The sequence below is a fragment of the Manis pentadactyla genome, chromosome 5, assembly GCF_030020395.1.
Source record: "Manis pentadactyla isolate mManPen7 chromosome 5, mManPen7.hap1, whole genome shotgun sequence".
Classification (NCBI taxonomy): domain Eukaryota; kingdom Metazoa; phylum Chordata; class Mammalia; order Pholidota; family Manidae; genus Manis; species Manis pentadactyla.
The window spans coordinates 55,848,352-55,865,877 of record NC_080023.1 but is presented as its reverse complement, the minus strand read 5'-3'; the positions used below and the strand labels follow the sequence as shown (position 1 = coordinate 55,865,877).

The window sequence follows — 17,526 nt, the reverse complement described above, 5'->3', positions numbered from 1 at the left end:
TCATTAATTGTGAGTTTAGATTGTTCATATGGGATTGTTGTTCTGTCCTGAGGTAGCCCTGTATCACAATATACTTCCTTCTTAGCACAGCCTTCGCTGTGTCCCACAGATTTTTTGCGGTGTTGAATTATTGTTGTCATTTGTCTCCATATATTGCTTGATTTCTGTATTTATTTGGTCATCGATCCATTGGTTATTTAGGAGCATGTTGTTAAGCCTCCATGTGTTTGTGGGCTTTTTTGTTTTCTTTGTGTTATTTGTTTCTAGTTTCATACCTTTGTGATCTGAGTAGCTGCCTGGTACAATTTCAGTCTTTTTGTATTTACTGAGGCTCTTTCTGTGGCCTAGTATATGATCTATTCTTGAAAATATTCCATGTGCACATGAGAAGAATGTATCCTATTGCTTTTGGATGGAGTGTTCTGTAGGTCCATTAGGTCCATCTGTTCTAATACGTTGTTCAGTGTCTCTCTCTTCCTTACTTATTTTCTGTCTGGTTGATCTGTCTTTCAGAGTGAATGGTTTGTTGAAGTAGTCCTAAAATGAATGCATTGCATTCTATTACCCCTTTAATTCTGTTAGCAATTGTTTCACATATGTAGGTGCTCCTGTGTTGGGTGCATAGATATTTATAATAGCAATATCCTCTTGTTGGACTGTCCCCTTTATCATTATGTAATGTCCTTCTTTGTCTCTTGTTACTTTCTTTGTTTTGAAGTCTATATTGTCTGATACAAGTTCTGCAACTCCTGCTTTTCTCTCCCTATTACTTGCATTAAATATCTTTTTCCATCCCTTTCCTTTCAGTCTGTGTATGTCTTTGGGTTTGAAGTGAGTCTCTTGTCGGCAGCATATAGATGGGTCTTATATTTTTATCCTTTCAGTTACTGTATGTCTTTTGATTGCTGCTTTCAGACCATTTACATGTAGGGTGATTATCAATAGCTATATACTTATTGCCACTGTAGGCTTTAGATTCATGGTTACCAAAGGTTCAAGGGTAATTCCCTTACTATCTAACAGTCTAATTTAACTCAGTTTGCTATTACAAACACAACCTAAAGGTTCTTTTCTTTTTTTTTCCCTCCATTTTCTTCCTCCTCCATTCTTTATATATTAGGTATCATATTCTATACTCTTTGTCTTTTGATTGACTTTGGGGGTAGTTGATTTGATTTATGCATCTGCTTAGCAATTAATTGGTCTACTTGCTTTACTGTGGTTTTATTTTCTCTGGTGACAGCTATTTAGCCTTAGTAATACTTTGCTCTAAGCTGTACCTCCAGAATACACTGTAGAGACGGTTTGTGGGAGGTAAATTCTCTCTGCTTTTGCTTATCTGGAAAGTGTTTAATTCCTCCTTCAAATATAAATGATAATCTTGCTGGGTAGAGTATTCTTGGTTTGAGTTACTTCTGTTTCACTGCATTGAATATGTCATGCCACTCCTTTCTGGCCTGTAAGTTTTCTGCCAAGAGGTCTGATGATAGCCTGATGGGTTTTCCTTTGTATGTGACCTTTTTCTCTCTCTGGCTGCTTTCAATACTCTGTCCTTGTCCTTGATCTTTTCCATTTTAATTATCATGCCTTGGTGTTGTCCTCCTTGGGTCCCTTGTTTTGGGAGATCTATGCACCTCCGTGGCCTGAGAGGCTATCTCCTTCCCCAGATTCAGGAAGTTTTCAGCAATTACCTTGTCAGTGACACTTTCTGTCCCTTTTTCTCTCTCTTCTTCTGGTACCCCCATAATGTGAATATTGTTCCGTTTGGATTGGTCACACAGTTCTCTCCATATTCTTTCATTCTTAGAGATCCTTTTTTTTTCTCTGTGCCTCAGCTTCTTTGAATTCCTCTCCTCTTCTCTAATTTCTATTCCATTTACTGTGTTTTGTACTACATCTAATCTGCTTTTAAAACCCTCCATTGTATGTTTCATTTCAGATACGGGATTTCTTAATGTTTGAAACTTTGTCCTAAATTCATCCAAGTTCTTGAATATTTTTCTGTACCTCCTTGAGTGTGTTAATTATTTTTATTTTGAACTCTTTCAGGAAGATTGGTGAGTTGTTTCATTTGGCCCTTTTTCTGAGGTTGGTGAGATTTTGGTCTGAAACAGGTTCCTTTGACATTTCATATTTCTATGTGGTGCCCTCTAGTGCCCATAAGCTCCAGTCTCTGGAACTGCTCACTCCCTGGAGTGAGGTCAGGGGCCACAGGGGAGCCTTGCTGGTGCCTGGGGGGAAGGAAAGATCTATTTCTTGCTTCCTGGCTGCAGTGCCTGTTTGTACTGTCAGAGCCAGTGGGCCGGGCACACTGGTGTTAAGCCGCTGTGCTTTTCGTCTGTAGTTGTCGTAGGCGGGGGGCCTCCCTCTGGCTTGCCTGACGGTCAGGGCAGTGACTGCCAGTTAGCTAGCCGGTGCCAGCAGGCCAGGAGGAAGGCACAGCAGGCTGCGTATCACAGTGGAGGGGCTTTGGAGCTGAGTAGCCAGCCAGAGGGATGGAGCACCTGAAGCCCCTGAAAGTTCCCCACCTGGTGGGCAGAGCATGCCCAGACACCCTTGTCCTCCTATTCCTCCCACGTAACAAGCTCTGTGCAAACCCCACCTCTTCAGCAGCCCTCTCGCTACTAGGAAGCCTCTCAGACCACTTGTGTTTCCTTTGTCCCAGAGCAGCTGGATGTGGATTGCTGTCCTCCTCAAATGGACATCTCAGTCTCTCAAGTATTCTGCCTGTATTAGCTTTCCAGCCCCGCTAATCTCCAGAGCACCATGCAATGTAAGTTTGTGCTCTCAAAGCAGATCTCCAGGACTGTGTGTTCAGCGGTCCTAAGCTTCCATCCACTCCCTGCTCCATTTCTCTTCCTCCCACCACTGAGCTGGTGTGGGGTAAGGGCTTGGGTCCCACCAGTTCAAGGCTTTGGTGCATTTTCCTGTTTCTTGAGGTCTGCTGTGTACTCCAGCTGTATGCAGTCTGGTACAGTCTTCTTTCCTGTTGCTCTGAATTTTAGGATTAGTTTTATTAACTATATTTTCATATTATATGTGGTTTTGGGAGGAGTTCTCTGTCTTATCTCTCATGACGCCATTTTGAATCGATCTCCTTGGTAAAGTTAAATTTGTCAATTTTTCTTTCTGTGGTTTGTTTGTGCCTTATTTATTTTTTCACAAAGAAGTTCTTGGTTTGTTAATCCTCTCATGAAAAATCTGCATAGTCACCACAGAGAAGGTCACTGCAGAATATTTACTCTGTTTTCCAATCTCCAACTCACTGTTTTTGCTATCACCAGCATTGGCCCTTTGCAGTTCCCCTGACTTCCTTCATTCTGTTCTTGCATTCCTTTCACTGTTTTCTTGAGGCCTTTTTCTTTCATACAGTCCATATCTTGCAAGTCTATGTTTGGGTTCATTTTTCTTTGCATAACCCAAAGAATGATATATTATGCCAAAGCCCTTTGTCTTGCCACCACCAAAATGGGTTCTGAATCTACATACAAAGATGACATCTGGTGTTGTCTTGTACATTTTGCCTAGTTTTCCCCCAATTTCTGTCTTAGATACTGTTGCCTTTCCAAGGTGAAGGATGTCCATGACCATTTGTTTCCACTGACATGGTTGGTCATGAACTTCCTGGCATCGGTAGTCACTGTGTCATTCATGATGGCAGTGGATCTTCAACGAGACAGGGAGGAAAAGCTTTTGTGCCTTTTTAAAACTGAAGGTCACAAAAGCTTTTCTTCTAGATTTTCTTCTGCAAGTTTTATAGTTTTGTGAGTTACTTATTTTTGTATACCATGCAAAATACAGGTCAAGTGTATGTGATTGTACATTATGAATTCATTGTGTTCAGTTTTGTATTTTTGTGAGTTCATTTTTCTATACCTTAGCAGGTATGGATCAAGGTTAATTTTTTTGTATATGAATGTACAGTAATTGTAGCCTATTGAAAAGAATTGTTACTCAGTTCTCTTGCCATCTTTATGAATAATTTATTGACCTTGTATGTTCAAGGCTATTTGTGAACTCTTCTATTGGTTGTTTTCTGTTCTTTTACTGTAGCTTTAAGTCTTAAAGTCAGGCTTAGTCTTTAGTATGTTACTCAGAAAGAGCTCAGAATTATGGTATTCCCTGAATCTTACATGTTTAAAATTTTTTCCTACAGCCTTCCTTACTTGAAAGGCAGTTTGGCTGAGTATAAAATTTTGGGCTATTAACTTTCTTCAGTGTTATCTACTTTCTATCTTACTCTTGAGAAATATGATTCCAGCTTAATTTTCTTATTCTTTTAAGTGATCTGGTCTTTTTACCTTGAGGTCCTGTGTATGTTTTTCTGTATATAGTTTTTCATCTGTGAAGTCTGGTTTTACCAGGTTATCAGGGTTGATCCTTCAGTGTGTTTTCCCAGGTGTCTACCATTAGCCCATTTTGGTACATAATTATTTCTTCCCTTTTGGGAGGGTGAAATGGACCACTTTGGTTCTTAATTATTAAATTTATGGTTCAAAGTGGGGTGTTTTTTTTGTGTTTTCCATCATCTCCAAGTGTTTGTTAAGGATGTATAATTTACTCAGTCAAATGTCCTCTGCCTAGTGATTAGTTTTGGGGGAGAAATTTTCAGTTCATTAAATGTTTTGATTCTAATTTTCTGTTTCCTTCTTGCATTAGCTCTGTGTGGTAAACAGATTTTTCTCCTTATTTTTTGGACAGGTAAGCGTTTTGGGTACTTTTGCAGATTTCTGTTTCTAGAAACCTTTTCTCAGGATACTAGAAAGGAATTTGTGTTAGTTACGTTTTTGTTTGTGGACAGGTGTTGATGTGTCTTGTGACTCTCCTTTTTAATTTTGCCAAACCCTTGCTTCCCCTTCTTTCTTTAGCCTTCTACATCAAAGGATGTTTTCCATTTTCTGTTTTCATCACTGTCTCACAGAGAAGTTCTTTCACCATACCCAGAGCAGAGATCTGCCATATTTCATACGTGTTCAGTATTATTTACAACTAGTATGGAAACTTTTGTTTTCTTAGGATAATTCTGACTGTTCTTGGTCACCATTGACCTTTCATTCTCTTTTCTGTGGTTACATGCTCTCTGTGCAAGTTTGCAACAGTATGAAATCCAGAAGTAGTTCTGTTGGTATTTGGTATTTATTTTTCTATTTACAGATAATTTGAAGTTCATAATAGAATGTTTCCTAGTATCCTAACGGCCTACCACTTCTTGTGGATCTGTATCTTTATTTGGCGATTGTGTGGGGGAATTCAGATTTGGCTAATACCATAATCCTAGGGCAACCAAAAAATCTCCAGATTTGCATGTTTGATTACTAAAAAATAATTGAATCTTGTGGGATAGTGTAACCTAATGGTAAGAACAGAGCTGTGGAGTTGGACTTCTTGGTTCAGATTCTGGCTTCACCACTTACTAGCTATAAAATCAGATAAATTACTTAATCTATCCAAGTTTTGGTTTTCTAAATCGTATGATAGAAATTATGTTTCCTAGAATTATTTTGATGATTACATGCAGACTTAATGGACAACTCACAATAGGTGCTCAAATGATCTGCTTCTATTAACATTCTTCCCACTGTTTTTAATATTATCACTACCACCAATATCTTTGCATTGAGAAATGTCACGGCTTACATAAAATCATAATCTGAGTTTAGTTTAGTGCTAATTGAAAAGTAATGTGATAACAGAAAGCTGAAATGGAGATGGTAGTAACATCTTTTTATATCACAGATATCTTTGAGAATGTAATAAAAGCCTTCCTTCTTCCCTTCTAACTGCACAAGTACAGTTATTTTACATAAGATTTCAGGAGATTGAGCCCTGTCTTAACTTTAGGGTTAAGATTAAGGTTACAGATGCTGAAAGAAGAAAAGAAAGAAGCCAGAGCACACGAAGAGACCTTTGTCACAAATGAGAAATTGTGCTAAAACAAAGCTCCAAAATCCAGTTCTTCAATGTTTACTTAAAAATAGTAATAAATCTTATTTTGAGAAACATCACTTCAGTTTTTAAGTATGATAATGAGAACTTTGTGATGACAGGTTCTTAGATCAGATTAGCATGCAAAAGTGCCATTCTCTTAATATTTTTGCTTAACTATCTTTTTTAAAGTGTATTACCTTATTATTTTTCACACTTTTATTTCGAGTACAAACTGATAGCTCTTTATTGTTTATGGATCTTTTTATTTTCATTTAGCTTCAAGGTTTTTCTGTAGCTTTCATTAAAACATTTTTAAAATTCTGGTTTATATAAATATTGACTGACATCACAGAGCTATTGTTTAAAAAAAACGATAAATGGTAGATAATCCAGTTAATTCTAAATTGTGCCTTTAATGTAACATAAAGAGGAAAAACTAAAAATGAGCAGGTACTCGTAAAGAGAGATTCTGCTTAGGGTAATTAACATGCAATTGGGTCTTTTATTATGAGATTGGGGCTTTTTTAGGACTTAAAAACTAGTATGGAAATTGAGTAGCTTTTTTATGGGTTAAGCTACAATCCTCACATTAAGTCATTGAAATTTAGAGTGTACTGTGTGTATACTGTTAATATTATTGTCTTTCATGGCTTGTATTTCAGCCTGAAGTAGATGCTGACACTGTGCATTGGCTCTCTTGGACTGCTCAAGGCTTTTTACCCCCACTTGCTGCAGCAGTAGGAGGCGTTGCCAGCCAAGAAGTATTGAAAGCTGTCACAGGAAAGTTTTCTCCTTTGTGCCAGTGGGTTAGTTCTGTATTTTAATTTTTTTTATACTTAAGTTTGAATTATCCATCCCTACTATGAATGTCTATTATGAATTATATTATTAATATATTATAAAAGCAAACATCAAATATTTTTTGATGCATGAGTTAGATGTGATAGGCCACCAAACTTAATTTTCTCATTGAACTTGACAAGATCATTTGTTGAGGCTGTTGTGATATAACCCAAAGTTATATTCAAGAGTGTATTTTTTTCTTTGGGGATAGTGAGGGAATGAATTTTCCCTCCTTATACTTAATTTCCAGTACTATTTGCTTTGCAGTCATGAACATTCAGGACCGACCCTTGAACTCTTTCATGGACCTTTTGGCATCGTGAATCTTACTACTTTGTTATCAAAAAGTAATCAAATTCCTCAAATTTAGCTGAAATTGAGTGGGGCTTCCAGAATGTTTATGTAGTTACAGAAAATAAATTTGTAGGTGAAATTTCCTTTTGCTTGTTAAAATTAGAATATATCATCTTTAAGATGGCTAAAGACATGAAGCAAATTATATCTTTTAACAGTTCCACAGGTTTAACCATTGTTTTAGTGTGAAGTAATATAGGAGTGTATATCTTATAGAAACAATTTTATTTTGAATTTATTATTTTAGTGTGAATTGACATTTTTATTATTGTTTTTCCTAGTGATTTTTTGAACTTTTTCTATCACTTTAAGTTTTATACATAGTAAATTGTGTTTTTATCTTCTACTTTAAGTTATACATTGAAGCAGCAGATATTGTTGAATCAGTAGGCAAACCTGAACATGAAGAATTTCTCCCACGGTAATACTGAAATTTCTGTTGCTTTATTCTTAGTTGTATGTTTGTTAAGAGGCAACTAGATTAAAAGAGTTTCTGTCTAACTATGCACTCTTTTTAGGTATCTTTTCTTCTAACTTATTTACTTCTGTAGTCATTCTACTTAAAGGTTAAGTATCAAAATAATACAGTTCTGCCTTGAGTTTAAGTGGGTTAATAATTCCAAAGCCCATCAATAGACTCCTCTAAGAATCTTTACTAAAAAGTCCTGTCTTACAAAGTTGTCTTTTCTAAATAAACTAAAGCTACCTTCACTAACATCATTTGGACTTAGGGTATTAAGTCAAATGGAAAAAAAAAAATTTCTATATGGGGTCTTCTCTTTCAAAAAACTAATTTATCTGTTAGGTTGAAAGAAACTCAGAGTATTCAGTGTAAAGTACAACATTAAATTGGTATTAGCAATACTGAAACTAATCTTAATAATGCTTTTTATGCCTTTCTGTTTTTTTGGTATGTGTTATTTTCTCCAGAGGAGATAGATACGATGCCTTAAGAGCCTGCATTGGAGACACTTTGTGTCAGAAGCTACAAAATTTGAATATCTTCTTAGTAAGTATAAATAATGATGGGACTAAACAGTACAGTTAAACTGCAATTGTGTATCATCTAATTAATTAAAGTAAAATTGAGTCTTTAAGTGAGGAGTTTGCAAACTATGACTGACAGGCCAGATCCACCCTGCTGCCCATATTTGTAAATAGTTTCATTGGAATACAGCCAAGCATGTTTGTTTAAGTATTGTCTGTGACTTCTTTCATGCTATAATAGTGGAGTCAAATAGTTGCAACAGAGACTGACCATATGGCCTACAAAGCTGAAAATATTTACTGCCTGGACTTTTATAGCAAATGTTTGCCAATCCCCAGTGTGAATAATTAATACATTTTTAAATTTTAATGTGGTATAATGGTTTTGAACATTAAATGATTTTCTAGAAATACATTAAAATTTGATTTGTTTGGATTTTTTTTTCTTACCAAAAGAAGGAGTATATAAAACTGATTCTGTCTTTCTGAATATCTTCGTGCATTGGCAGGAAGCTCTCCTCTGTAATATAAAAATCCTTTTCCTACCACTTTGAACTTTTTTATTATTATAATCAGTCTTAAAAATGCTACTGATTTTAGTAACCATTTTTTAAATAGTTCTGAATCTCAGCAGCTGTTGCTGAGCTTTTACATTCATGTAGTGTCTACTGTTACCAGTTTTTACTTAAAACAGAAAACAGAAACATCTCAGAACTAGGTATATCCATCAAATGAGTTTTTTAAATTGTCTGTAAACAAGGAATCTTTTGTGCTGTTTGTTTCTACCTTTTATAAAAAATGAGCTCAATCTTTGCCTTTTGTTTGGAATATTAAAAATTGTCTTCTATTTAAAGGAATTATGGATATTATGCTTTTCCTTAACTTGCTTTATACATTTTTATTCTCTAACTGAGATACTTGTAATGGCATAATAAACCAGTTAAATATTTTAAAATAAAATGAGTCACAAATCTTCAAATTATTTTTTTAAATATGTATATATTGTAACTTAGCATTTGGAGAAAATTCAGATGATGTTGCTATTTAGTAAGGAGAAGTTTTAATTTTATTCAGTCTGAATTGAATGAATTGAAAATTTCATTTTTCTCCTCTATAGGTAGGATGTGGAGCCATAGGTTGCGAAATGTTAAAAAATTTTGCTTTACTTGGTGTTGGCACTGGCAAAAAGAAGGGAATGGTAAGGTATAAATCTTTGAGAGTTAAAAGTTTATATTGTTGTTGCTGTTTTTGAACTGTATTTGCATACTTCTGAACTTTTGGTTTTTGAAGATAGAGAATTAAGCAAGAAATTGGAAGATTCTGATTCAACTCCTACCACTTTCCAGTAGTTATGTGACTTTGTAAAAACTTGAATCCTCTACTCCCGAGTTTCTTTCTTTAATACTATGAAATTGATATCTACTTCATAGTGTAAGATTAAATGTGAAAGGGTTTTGCAAACTATAAAGGACATTAATATTGTCATTACTTCTATTAATCTACTTACTGATTATTAAATCTTTAAAATGAGAGAAGCTAACATTAGAAAGTTGCAGAGTACTGAGATACAATTTCAACTGTTGATTTTCAAAAGAAGAGGGAATAAAAAGTCTTAAGATGATAAAATGTGAGTTAATTGGGAAACTATGTCATATATTTAAATAAAAATGTTTCAATGATTTTTTTGCCTTTAGGATGTAAACTAGATTCTTAGAGGAGTAATTTCATAGATTTATGATGGTGATTAACAGTGAGTAATTAATTAAAGTTGATGTAATACTTCACTAAACTTGGCTTAATAATCTATTTACAAAGAGCATTCATGACTATCACAGTTACAAGCAGATGTTCTATATTTTTATCATTCCTCCTCAGCATTTCCTAAATTGGGTTTCACAAACCACTATTATTTTGAGTGGTTTTAAAAGGTATTTCTTTAAAAAAAATCCTTGGTTACAAAAATTAGGGAATCTGAGTATTTTAACACCTTGGAATTTCACAAGCATATCAGCATACAAAGTTCAGGAAAAAAACTGTAAAAAACAAATGTACTGGCTTCAGGTAACAAAATCAAGTAAGTTAATGTGCAGATACAAAACAGAGTTGCTGAATTAATTACTCATTTTAAGAAGTGCTTACATGTTTAGCCAAACTAAGTGGAAAGAAGGAAAGAGAAATCCCCAGTTTCCAGGAACCAAAAGAAAAATTAATTCCTGACTTAAAACCTTTGATTTCTATCTTGAATACATGTCCAAAAACTGTTAAATAGGAAGAGAAGTCAGTTGTGAGAAATTATAACTCAGAGCACGCATGTCATAGTGTATGGGGTCCAGTATTATATCATAAAAAAACTTCAAGCAAAGAAATGAATATAATAAATATAGGATGATTAATACCTCTAGAGCTTTGACTAAAACAAATGTAAAACTGCATCATGGTGATACACACCAAGAGTACATAGGACTATGCAGAGAAATCAATATAGATTCAAGACAGTTCAAAATAAAAAATGACAATCCACTAGAAAAAAAGGTACCACCTGAAGAGAATTAACCCTTTAAGAACTGAAGATAATAGGAATGCTACAGATAATAGGACAAGCCATCTTTAAAGTGTAAAATAGCCAGAGGTACAGAAAGAGGAATAGAAACATGAGGGAAAAAGGCACTGAAATGTTTACAAAAAAGCAAAATAAGAATTTTTGTATAGCCAGTGAGTTTAAAATTCAGGTATAGCTGAAATAAGAATTGATATAGAAGATAAATATAAATGCCCAGAATGTAATACAGATGGATACTTTTTTTAATGGAGAGAATGCTTTTGCATATCCAAAATAAGTACAGTAGAATTTCCATACAGAGTAAAGATACTGGAGAAGAAAGAAGCAATATATTTCAAGGATAATGACAAAAGTTTCCAGAGTCATCAAGACAAGTGTGTTCAGATTGGAAAGTCCAAAACTAGTCTGAAGCAAATCAAAGGAAAGGAAAAGGCAAATTTAAAGATAGGGAAGCGTGCCTTCATAATGCAAGGGAAAATTATTAGTAACCTAGATTTCATTACCCAGCTAAATTTTCTTTCAAGAGAAGTAAAGATTACTGACAAGTGAAATGATAATGATTACCACTTACTGCTTCTCATTGAAAAAAACTGTTAAGTTACATGGACAGTGCATGAAGCAAAGGTAAGTAGAGGCATTTGTCAATGTTCTTAGATTTAAATAAGCATTGATTTTTAAAACCTTTTATTAAGATATTGACTGATTTGTGGATGGGATGGTTAAAAATAATTAAAATGTTTATTGATATACAAATAAGAGTTCAGATATCCTCTGATTGTTCAGGAGGATGATAGTGATTTTAATTAATTTTAGATATTAATTCATGTGTGCATGTTAAAGTTTAGAGCATAACCACTAAAAAACTACACAATTAACTTCCATACCAGTTGACTGGGAGAAAGGGGAGTCGAATCAAGAAAACTTAATCAATCTGGTGTAAAACCATTAAAAAAAAAAAAGGAGTAAATCAAAAGTGGGTAAGGGATGGTGGCAGAAATAGCCTTATATCAGTAATCACAATAATATATTGATAAGCTTTTTATTAAAAGATGTTTTCTAAAAAAAAGTAATTGTGAGAAGAATAAAGTATACATAAAAGGAACAGAGAGGTTGATAATTATTGAAGCTGGTTGATAGGTATATGGAGACTTACACCATTTTCTCTACTTTATGTATGTTTGAAATTATCCATAATAAGAAGATATGAATTCTCTCACATGTCTCCAGGTGAAGCCATTGAATTCAGAAGAGCAAGATCAAGTCTTAGATCAAATAAAAGTTTCATAATATTAAAAAGAAATTTTCTTTTGGTGCTCTTTTTCCCTATTTAAAAGAGATACCTTCTAGCATATTATTACATAGAAATATTGAAAACAGAAGAAACGTGTATCAGGGAACCAGCTAAAAGAAAGTGAATGTATTTTTGAACACCAGTCAACATCTAACAACTGGAACATACTCTGAGAAATACTTCTCTTGGTCAGATTTTGTATAAATACCAGCTTAGATGACAAATGCATTACGATTACTTTTCAGGGTATTTTGAATCTGTTTACTTTCATCTTGTATCCTTAATAGGAGTCTGCAAACTTTTTCTCAAAGTACCAGATTGCCGCTATTCCAGGCTTGTGGACTGAAAAGTCTCTGTCACAAGCCTCTGTCAGCTTTGCCATTATAGCATGAAAACAGCCATAGACAATATACTTACACATGGCATGACAATAAAATTTATTTAGAAAAACAGATAGCCTGACTGCACTGTAGTTTGCAGACCTCTGCTTTAGCAGGTGTTCCTTTCAAATTAATATATGCAAGCATTCTTTGAAAATTAATTGCAAATGAGAATAAATATGTTTAGAAAGAAAAACTAACTCGTTTAAGGCTAATCCATTACATGTTTCTAAATTGTGGTAATGGTGTTTTTGTCTCTGTTTTGTTATGAATAATTAGATTAGATAAAAGTTTTGAACAGGAATTGCAGTTAGTTTCAACTGCTTTGTTTGACATGTTCCTATGCTAAACATTATAATTAAGTATAAGCATTAAAAAAGCATAAATAGTATTGGTAACCACTGTGGAATATTTGTATTCTTGTAACTTTTATCAGACAAAATAATTTAGAATAACTGGTGAGAGTTATTTAAACCATTCTTAGAAAAGCAAAATAGATTAATTAAAATTTATCACGTATAAAATCTCAACCTCTTTTCTTAATATTAGGTTACAGTTACAGATCCAGACTTGATAGAAAAATCCAACTTGAATAGACAGTTCCTATTTCGTCCTCATCACATACAGGTGTGTTGCTATTCTGTTCCAATTTGCATCATCTATTGTGTTAAACAAAAAATAAATTTCCTTTTTGTAAATAGAAAATGGTGATTGACCAAGCATTAATGTGTTCTTTATTTCATTTTATTAGACTCTCAAATTGTCAAATAATGGAATGACAACAATGAATAATATAAAATTATTTATGTAGAAATCGATTTTTGCATTGATTTTGAATATTAAAATCTGATTTGTGAATCATGGACTGTTTTTTTTTCATTTTGTAATCAAGATATGTCTACATCTTTAGTTTTAGAAACTAAGGATATAAAAAGAAACAGATTCCCTAATTGGGAATTTTTATTAGATCACAAATTTGGCACCTTTTTTTTGTCTTTATTACAAAATAGGTAAAATTTAGCACTTAGGACTACTTAACATCCCTATTTATTATAAATTAATGCTTTTTTTTATACAGATCAAAATATTTAAGTCAGGTAAAGAATCAGTTTATTCAGGAAAATTTGATATTACATTAGATATATTTTTTCATTTTATTGTTCAATAACTCACTGATAATTTTAGTAAACTAAGGAGTGTCATGGATAGAAAAATAACTAAAGCAGGTGGCATAATTAACCTAATTGCCTCATCCATTCAAATATCAAGTACTAAGTAATACGATCTCTCATGAACTAAAATATATGTCACAAAATTCATTCACCTAACTGCATTTCATGAAACTATCAAGGCCCATTATTCCCATTTTACTGAGTTCTAACAAAGTTTGTAATTTGTATACATGCTAACTATACATGTAAGTATATACATGTACTGAGAAGTAAAAACGTTTCAGCCTAACAGTGTGAAAACAAAAATACTATTAAAACTGGATTCATGGTAAGTGAAATAAGCCAGGTGGAGAAAGACAAATACCATATGATTTCACTTATTTGTGGAAATAAAAAGAAAGCAAGACAAAATGAACAAAATAACAGTAGATTCAATAGACTTGAGCAGTGACTTGACTGGTCGTTACCACTGGGGAAGGGTGGGGGTTGGTGGGAGAGTAGTGTGAGGGGGATAAAGAGGCACAAAAATTCTCAATAGAAGTTCGTCATGGGGATGGTAGGGCAGCATAGAGAATATAGCCAGTGATTCTGTAACATCTTTCTATGTTGACAGATAATAACTGCACTAGTTGGGATGAGGACTTAATAATGTGGGTAACTGTTAAACTACTGTGTTGTATACTTGAAACCAATATAAGATTTTATATCAACTGTACTTAAATTTTAAAAAATTAGGTGCATGAATTCAAACAAAATAGTCTATAGATATGTAGTGTCACTGCTAGTACTCCCAAATGAACTTTGATAACACTTGACATAACACCAGAATTTAATACTGGTCACCAAATCTTTAAGAACAGAGAGGGGATTCTTTTTTTTATAAAACTAAAATATATATATAATAATTTTTTTAGTATTTCTATCCAGAAATAGTAATATTTTTAAAAAGAGTTCAGTACCAAAGTGTTAAATTCCCATACCTCATTTTTTGTAGTTTGGTTCTAATATTTTATTGAAAGTGTTCTCATTTTTTTCTAGGAACTTGTCTGTTTTAAACCTCATTACTAAGTAAAAGTATATGTTTAATTGGACTTCTATTATTTTAAGAACTCTGTATAGCACTTAATTATAAAATAGAAGTTGTTTAGGTTTCTGTTAATAATGTGTTAAATATTCAGACTAATGTGCACTGGTAAATGTAGAATGACTACAATGAAAGTGATTTCTACAAAGCAAAAGTGAAAATTTGTCTAATTACTATAAAATATGTAAATTCAATCATGGCCTGTCTTTTCTGCTTCACATTCATTTCTTCTGTTTTTATAACTTGTACAGAAACCTAAAAGCTATACTGCTGCTGATGCAACCCTGAAAATAAATGCTCAACTAAAGATAGATGCACACTTGAACAAAGTATGTCCAGCCACTGAGGCTGTTTACAATGATGAGTTCTATACCAAACAAGATATAATTATCACAGCATTAGATAATGTGGAAGCCAGGAGATATGTGGACAGGTATGTTCTTAAATTCAGCTTCATCAAAACTTTCTTTAGTCTTCACATGGTTTCCCATAACTTTATGAGAAAGTTATGAAATTTTCTGATAATTCTTCCTATTCCTGGGCCTCTTCAAACCCAAACTCACTTATTTCCCATTATACCTAAGATAAAATTCAAAATTTTAATGGACTAAGTAGAAGTTTTTTATGGAGTGGTGGATTCACCACTCTAGCTTAAAATTTACCTATTTCTCCTTGGCCTCTCCTATTCCAGCTACACATTCCCTTCTTTCAGTTCTCATGGGCATCCAACACTTTATCACCTCAGGGACTTGCACATATTCTCCTTCAGTCTCAGGAAATTATGTTCATCTTGTAAAATTCCTTGTCCCAGATCTGCCTTTTTACTCTTCACCTACTTTAGCTTTAGTCTCGTCCTTTCAGTTTCAGCCTAACTGTCTTTATTCAGATAAACTTTAACTGCTGAATATTGTAGAACCTCCTATAGTGATTTTTCACAGCACTGTTGTTTACTTCCTAGCACTTATTTTTATTGACACACATTTACTTAATGTTTGTTTCCTTGCTAAATCATTTACTCAGGGATTAGTTTTATCCCATCATTGCATTCTAGGTGCTCAACACATTGTCATTCAGTAAATATTTGTTAAATAAGTAGATGAATGAATTACTACAATGTGTACACTTTACATAATCTTTCTTAAATCCTCATATGATTCTTTAATGTTAGGGTATCAGAGCAGATTTATTAACAGAAAAATTTACTAGTGGAGAGTGTAGTGGATAGTTTGTAATTTTCAGTAGAAGAAGGAAAAAAAAAGTGTGTAGAATATATAGTAAGAAGTTAATGTTGCTGGGATAAAGAACACATTGAGAATATACATTAGGATGAAATTATAATCAGGAAATAAGCAAAGAGAAAATAAAAAGCAAGAGAAGAAAGGGTAACACATTAATTAAGAGTTAACCTAGAGGGAAAAAAGTTGACACCCGAAATTTGATATTAAAAGGAAGAGACAGCTCCCCAACTTCAAGCTCTACTACAAAGTCACAGTAACAAGACAATTTGGTATTGGCACAAGAACAGACCCACAGACCAGTGGAACAGAATAGAGACTCCAGACATTAACCCAAACATACATGGTTAATAATATACATTGAGTCATGGACATACAGTGGGGAAATGATAGCCTCTTCAACAGTTGGTGTTGGCAAAACTGGACAGCTACATGTAAGAGAATGAAACTGGATCATTGTCTAACCCCATACACAAAAGTAAATTCAAAGTGGATCAAAGACCTGAATGTAAGTCATGAAACCATAAAACCCTTAGAAAAAAACGTAGGCAAAAATCTCTTGGACATAACCATGAGCAACTTCTTCATGAACATATCTCCCCGGGCAAGGGAAACAAAAGCAAAAATGAACAAGTGGGACTGTATCAAGCTGAAAATCTTCTGTACAGCAAAGGATACCATCAATAGAACAAAAAGGCATCCTACAGTATGGGAGAATATATTCATAAATGACAGATCCGATAAAGGTTTAACATCCAAAATATATAAAGAACTCATGCACCTCAACAAACAAAAAGCAAATAATCCAATTAAGAAATGGACAGAGGAGCTGAACAGACAGTTCTCCAAAGAAGAAATTCAGATGGCCAACAGACACATGAAAAGATGCTCCACATTGCAAATCATCAGAGAAATGCAAATTAAAACCACAATGAGGTATCACCTCACAGCAGTAAAGATCACCACCATCCAAAAGACAGACAACAACAAATGTTGGCGAGGTTGTGGAGAAAAGGGAACCCTCTTACACTGCTGGTGGGAATGTAAATTAGTTCAACCATTGTGGAAAGCAGTATGGCGGTTCCTCAAAAAGCTCAAAATAGAAATACCATTTGACCCAGGAATTCCACTTCTAGGAGTTTACCCTAAGAGTACAGCAGACCAGTTTGGAAAAGACAGATGCACCCCTATGTTTATCATAGCACTATTTACAATAGCCAGGAAATGAAGCAACCTAAGTGTCCATCAGTAGAGGAATGGATAAAGAAAAAGTGGTACATATACACAATGGAATATGATTCAGCCGTAAGAAGAAAACAAATCCTACCATTTGCAACAACATAGATGGAGCTAGAGGGTATTATGCTCAGTGAAATAAGCCAGGTAGAGAAAGACAAGTACCAAATGATTTCACTCATATGTGGAGTATAAAAACAAAGAAAAACTGAAGGAACAAAACAGCAGCAGAATCACAGAACCCAAGAATGGACTAACAGTTACCAAAGGGAAAGGGACTGGGAAGGATGGTGGGAAGAGAGGGGTAAGGGGGGGAAAAAGAAAGGGGGCATTACAATTAGAATGTATAATGTGGGGGGAGGCACGGGGAGGGCTGTGCAACACAGAGAAGACAAGTAGTGATTTAGTGATTCTACAGCATCTTACTATGCTGATGGACAGTGACTATAATGGGCG

General features: G+C 34.1%; 1 protein-coding gene and 1 pseudogene across 1 annotated transcript in view; one reads left to right on the top strand and one right to left on the bottom strand.

Moving 5' to 3' along the window:
- Positions 1–17,526, top strand: part of UBA6 (ubiquitin like modifier activating enzyme 6) — an 85,507-nt gene that overhangs the window by 48,789 nt on the left and 19,192 nt on the right. Inside the window, exons 14-19 of the mRNA XM_036918149.2 lie at positions 6,591–6,734; positions 7,479–7,546; positions 8,056–8,134; positions 9,230–9,310; positions 12,893–12,970; positions 14,851–15,032. Coding sequence (XP_036774044.1) covers positions 6,591–6,734; positions 7,479–7,546; positions 8,056–8,134; positions 9,230–9,310; positions 12,893–12,970; positions 14,851–15,032 — 632 coding nt within the window. The remainder of the gene's footprint in view (positions 1–6,590; positions 6,735–7,478; positions 7,547–8,055; positions 8,135–9,229; positions 9,311–12,892; positions 12,971–14,850; positions 15,033–17,526) is intronic.
- On the bottom strand, positions 1,938–4,645 carry LOC130683790 (40S ribosomal protein S24-like; annotated as a pseudogene).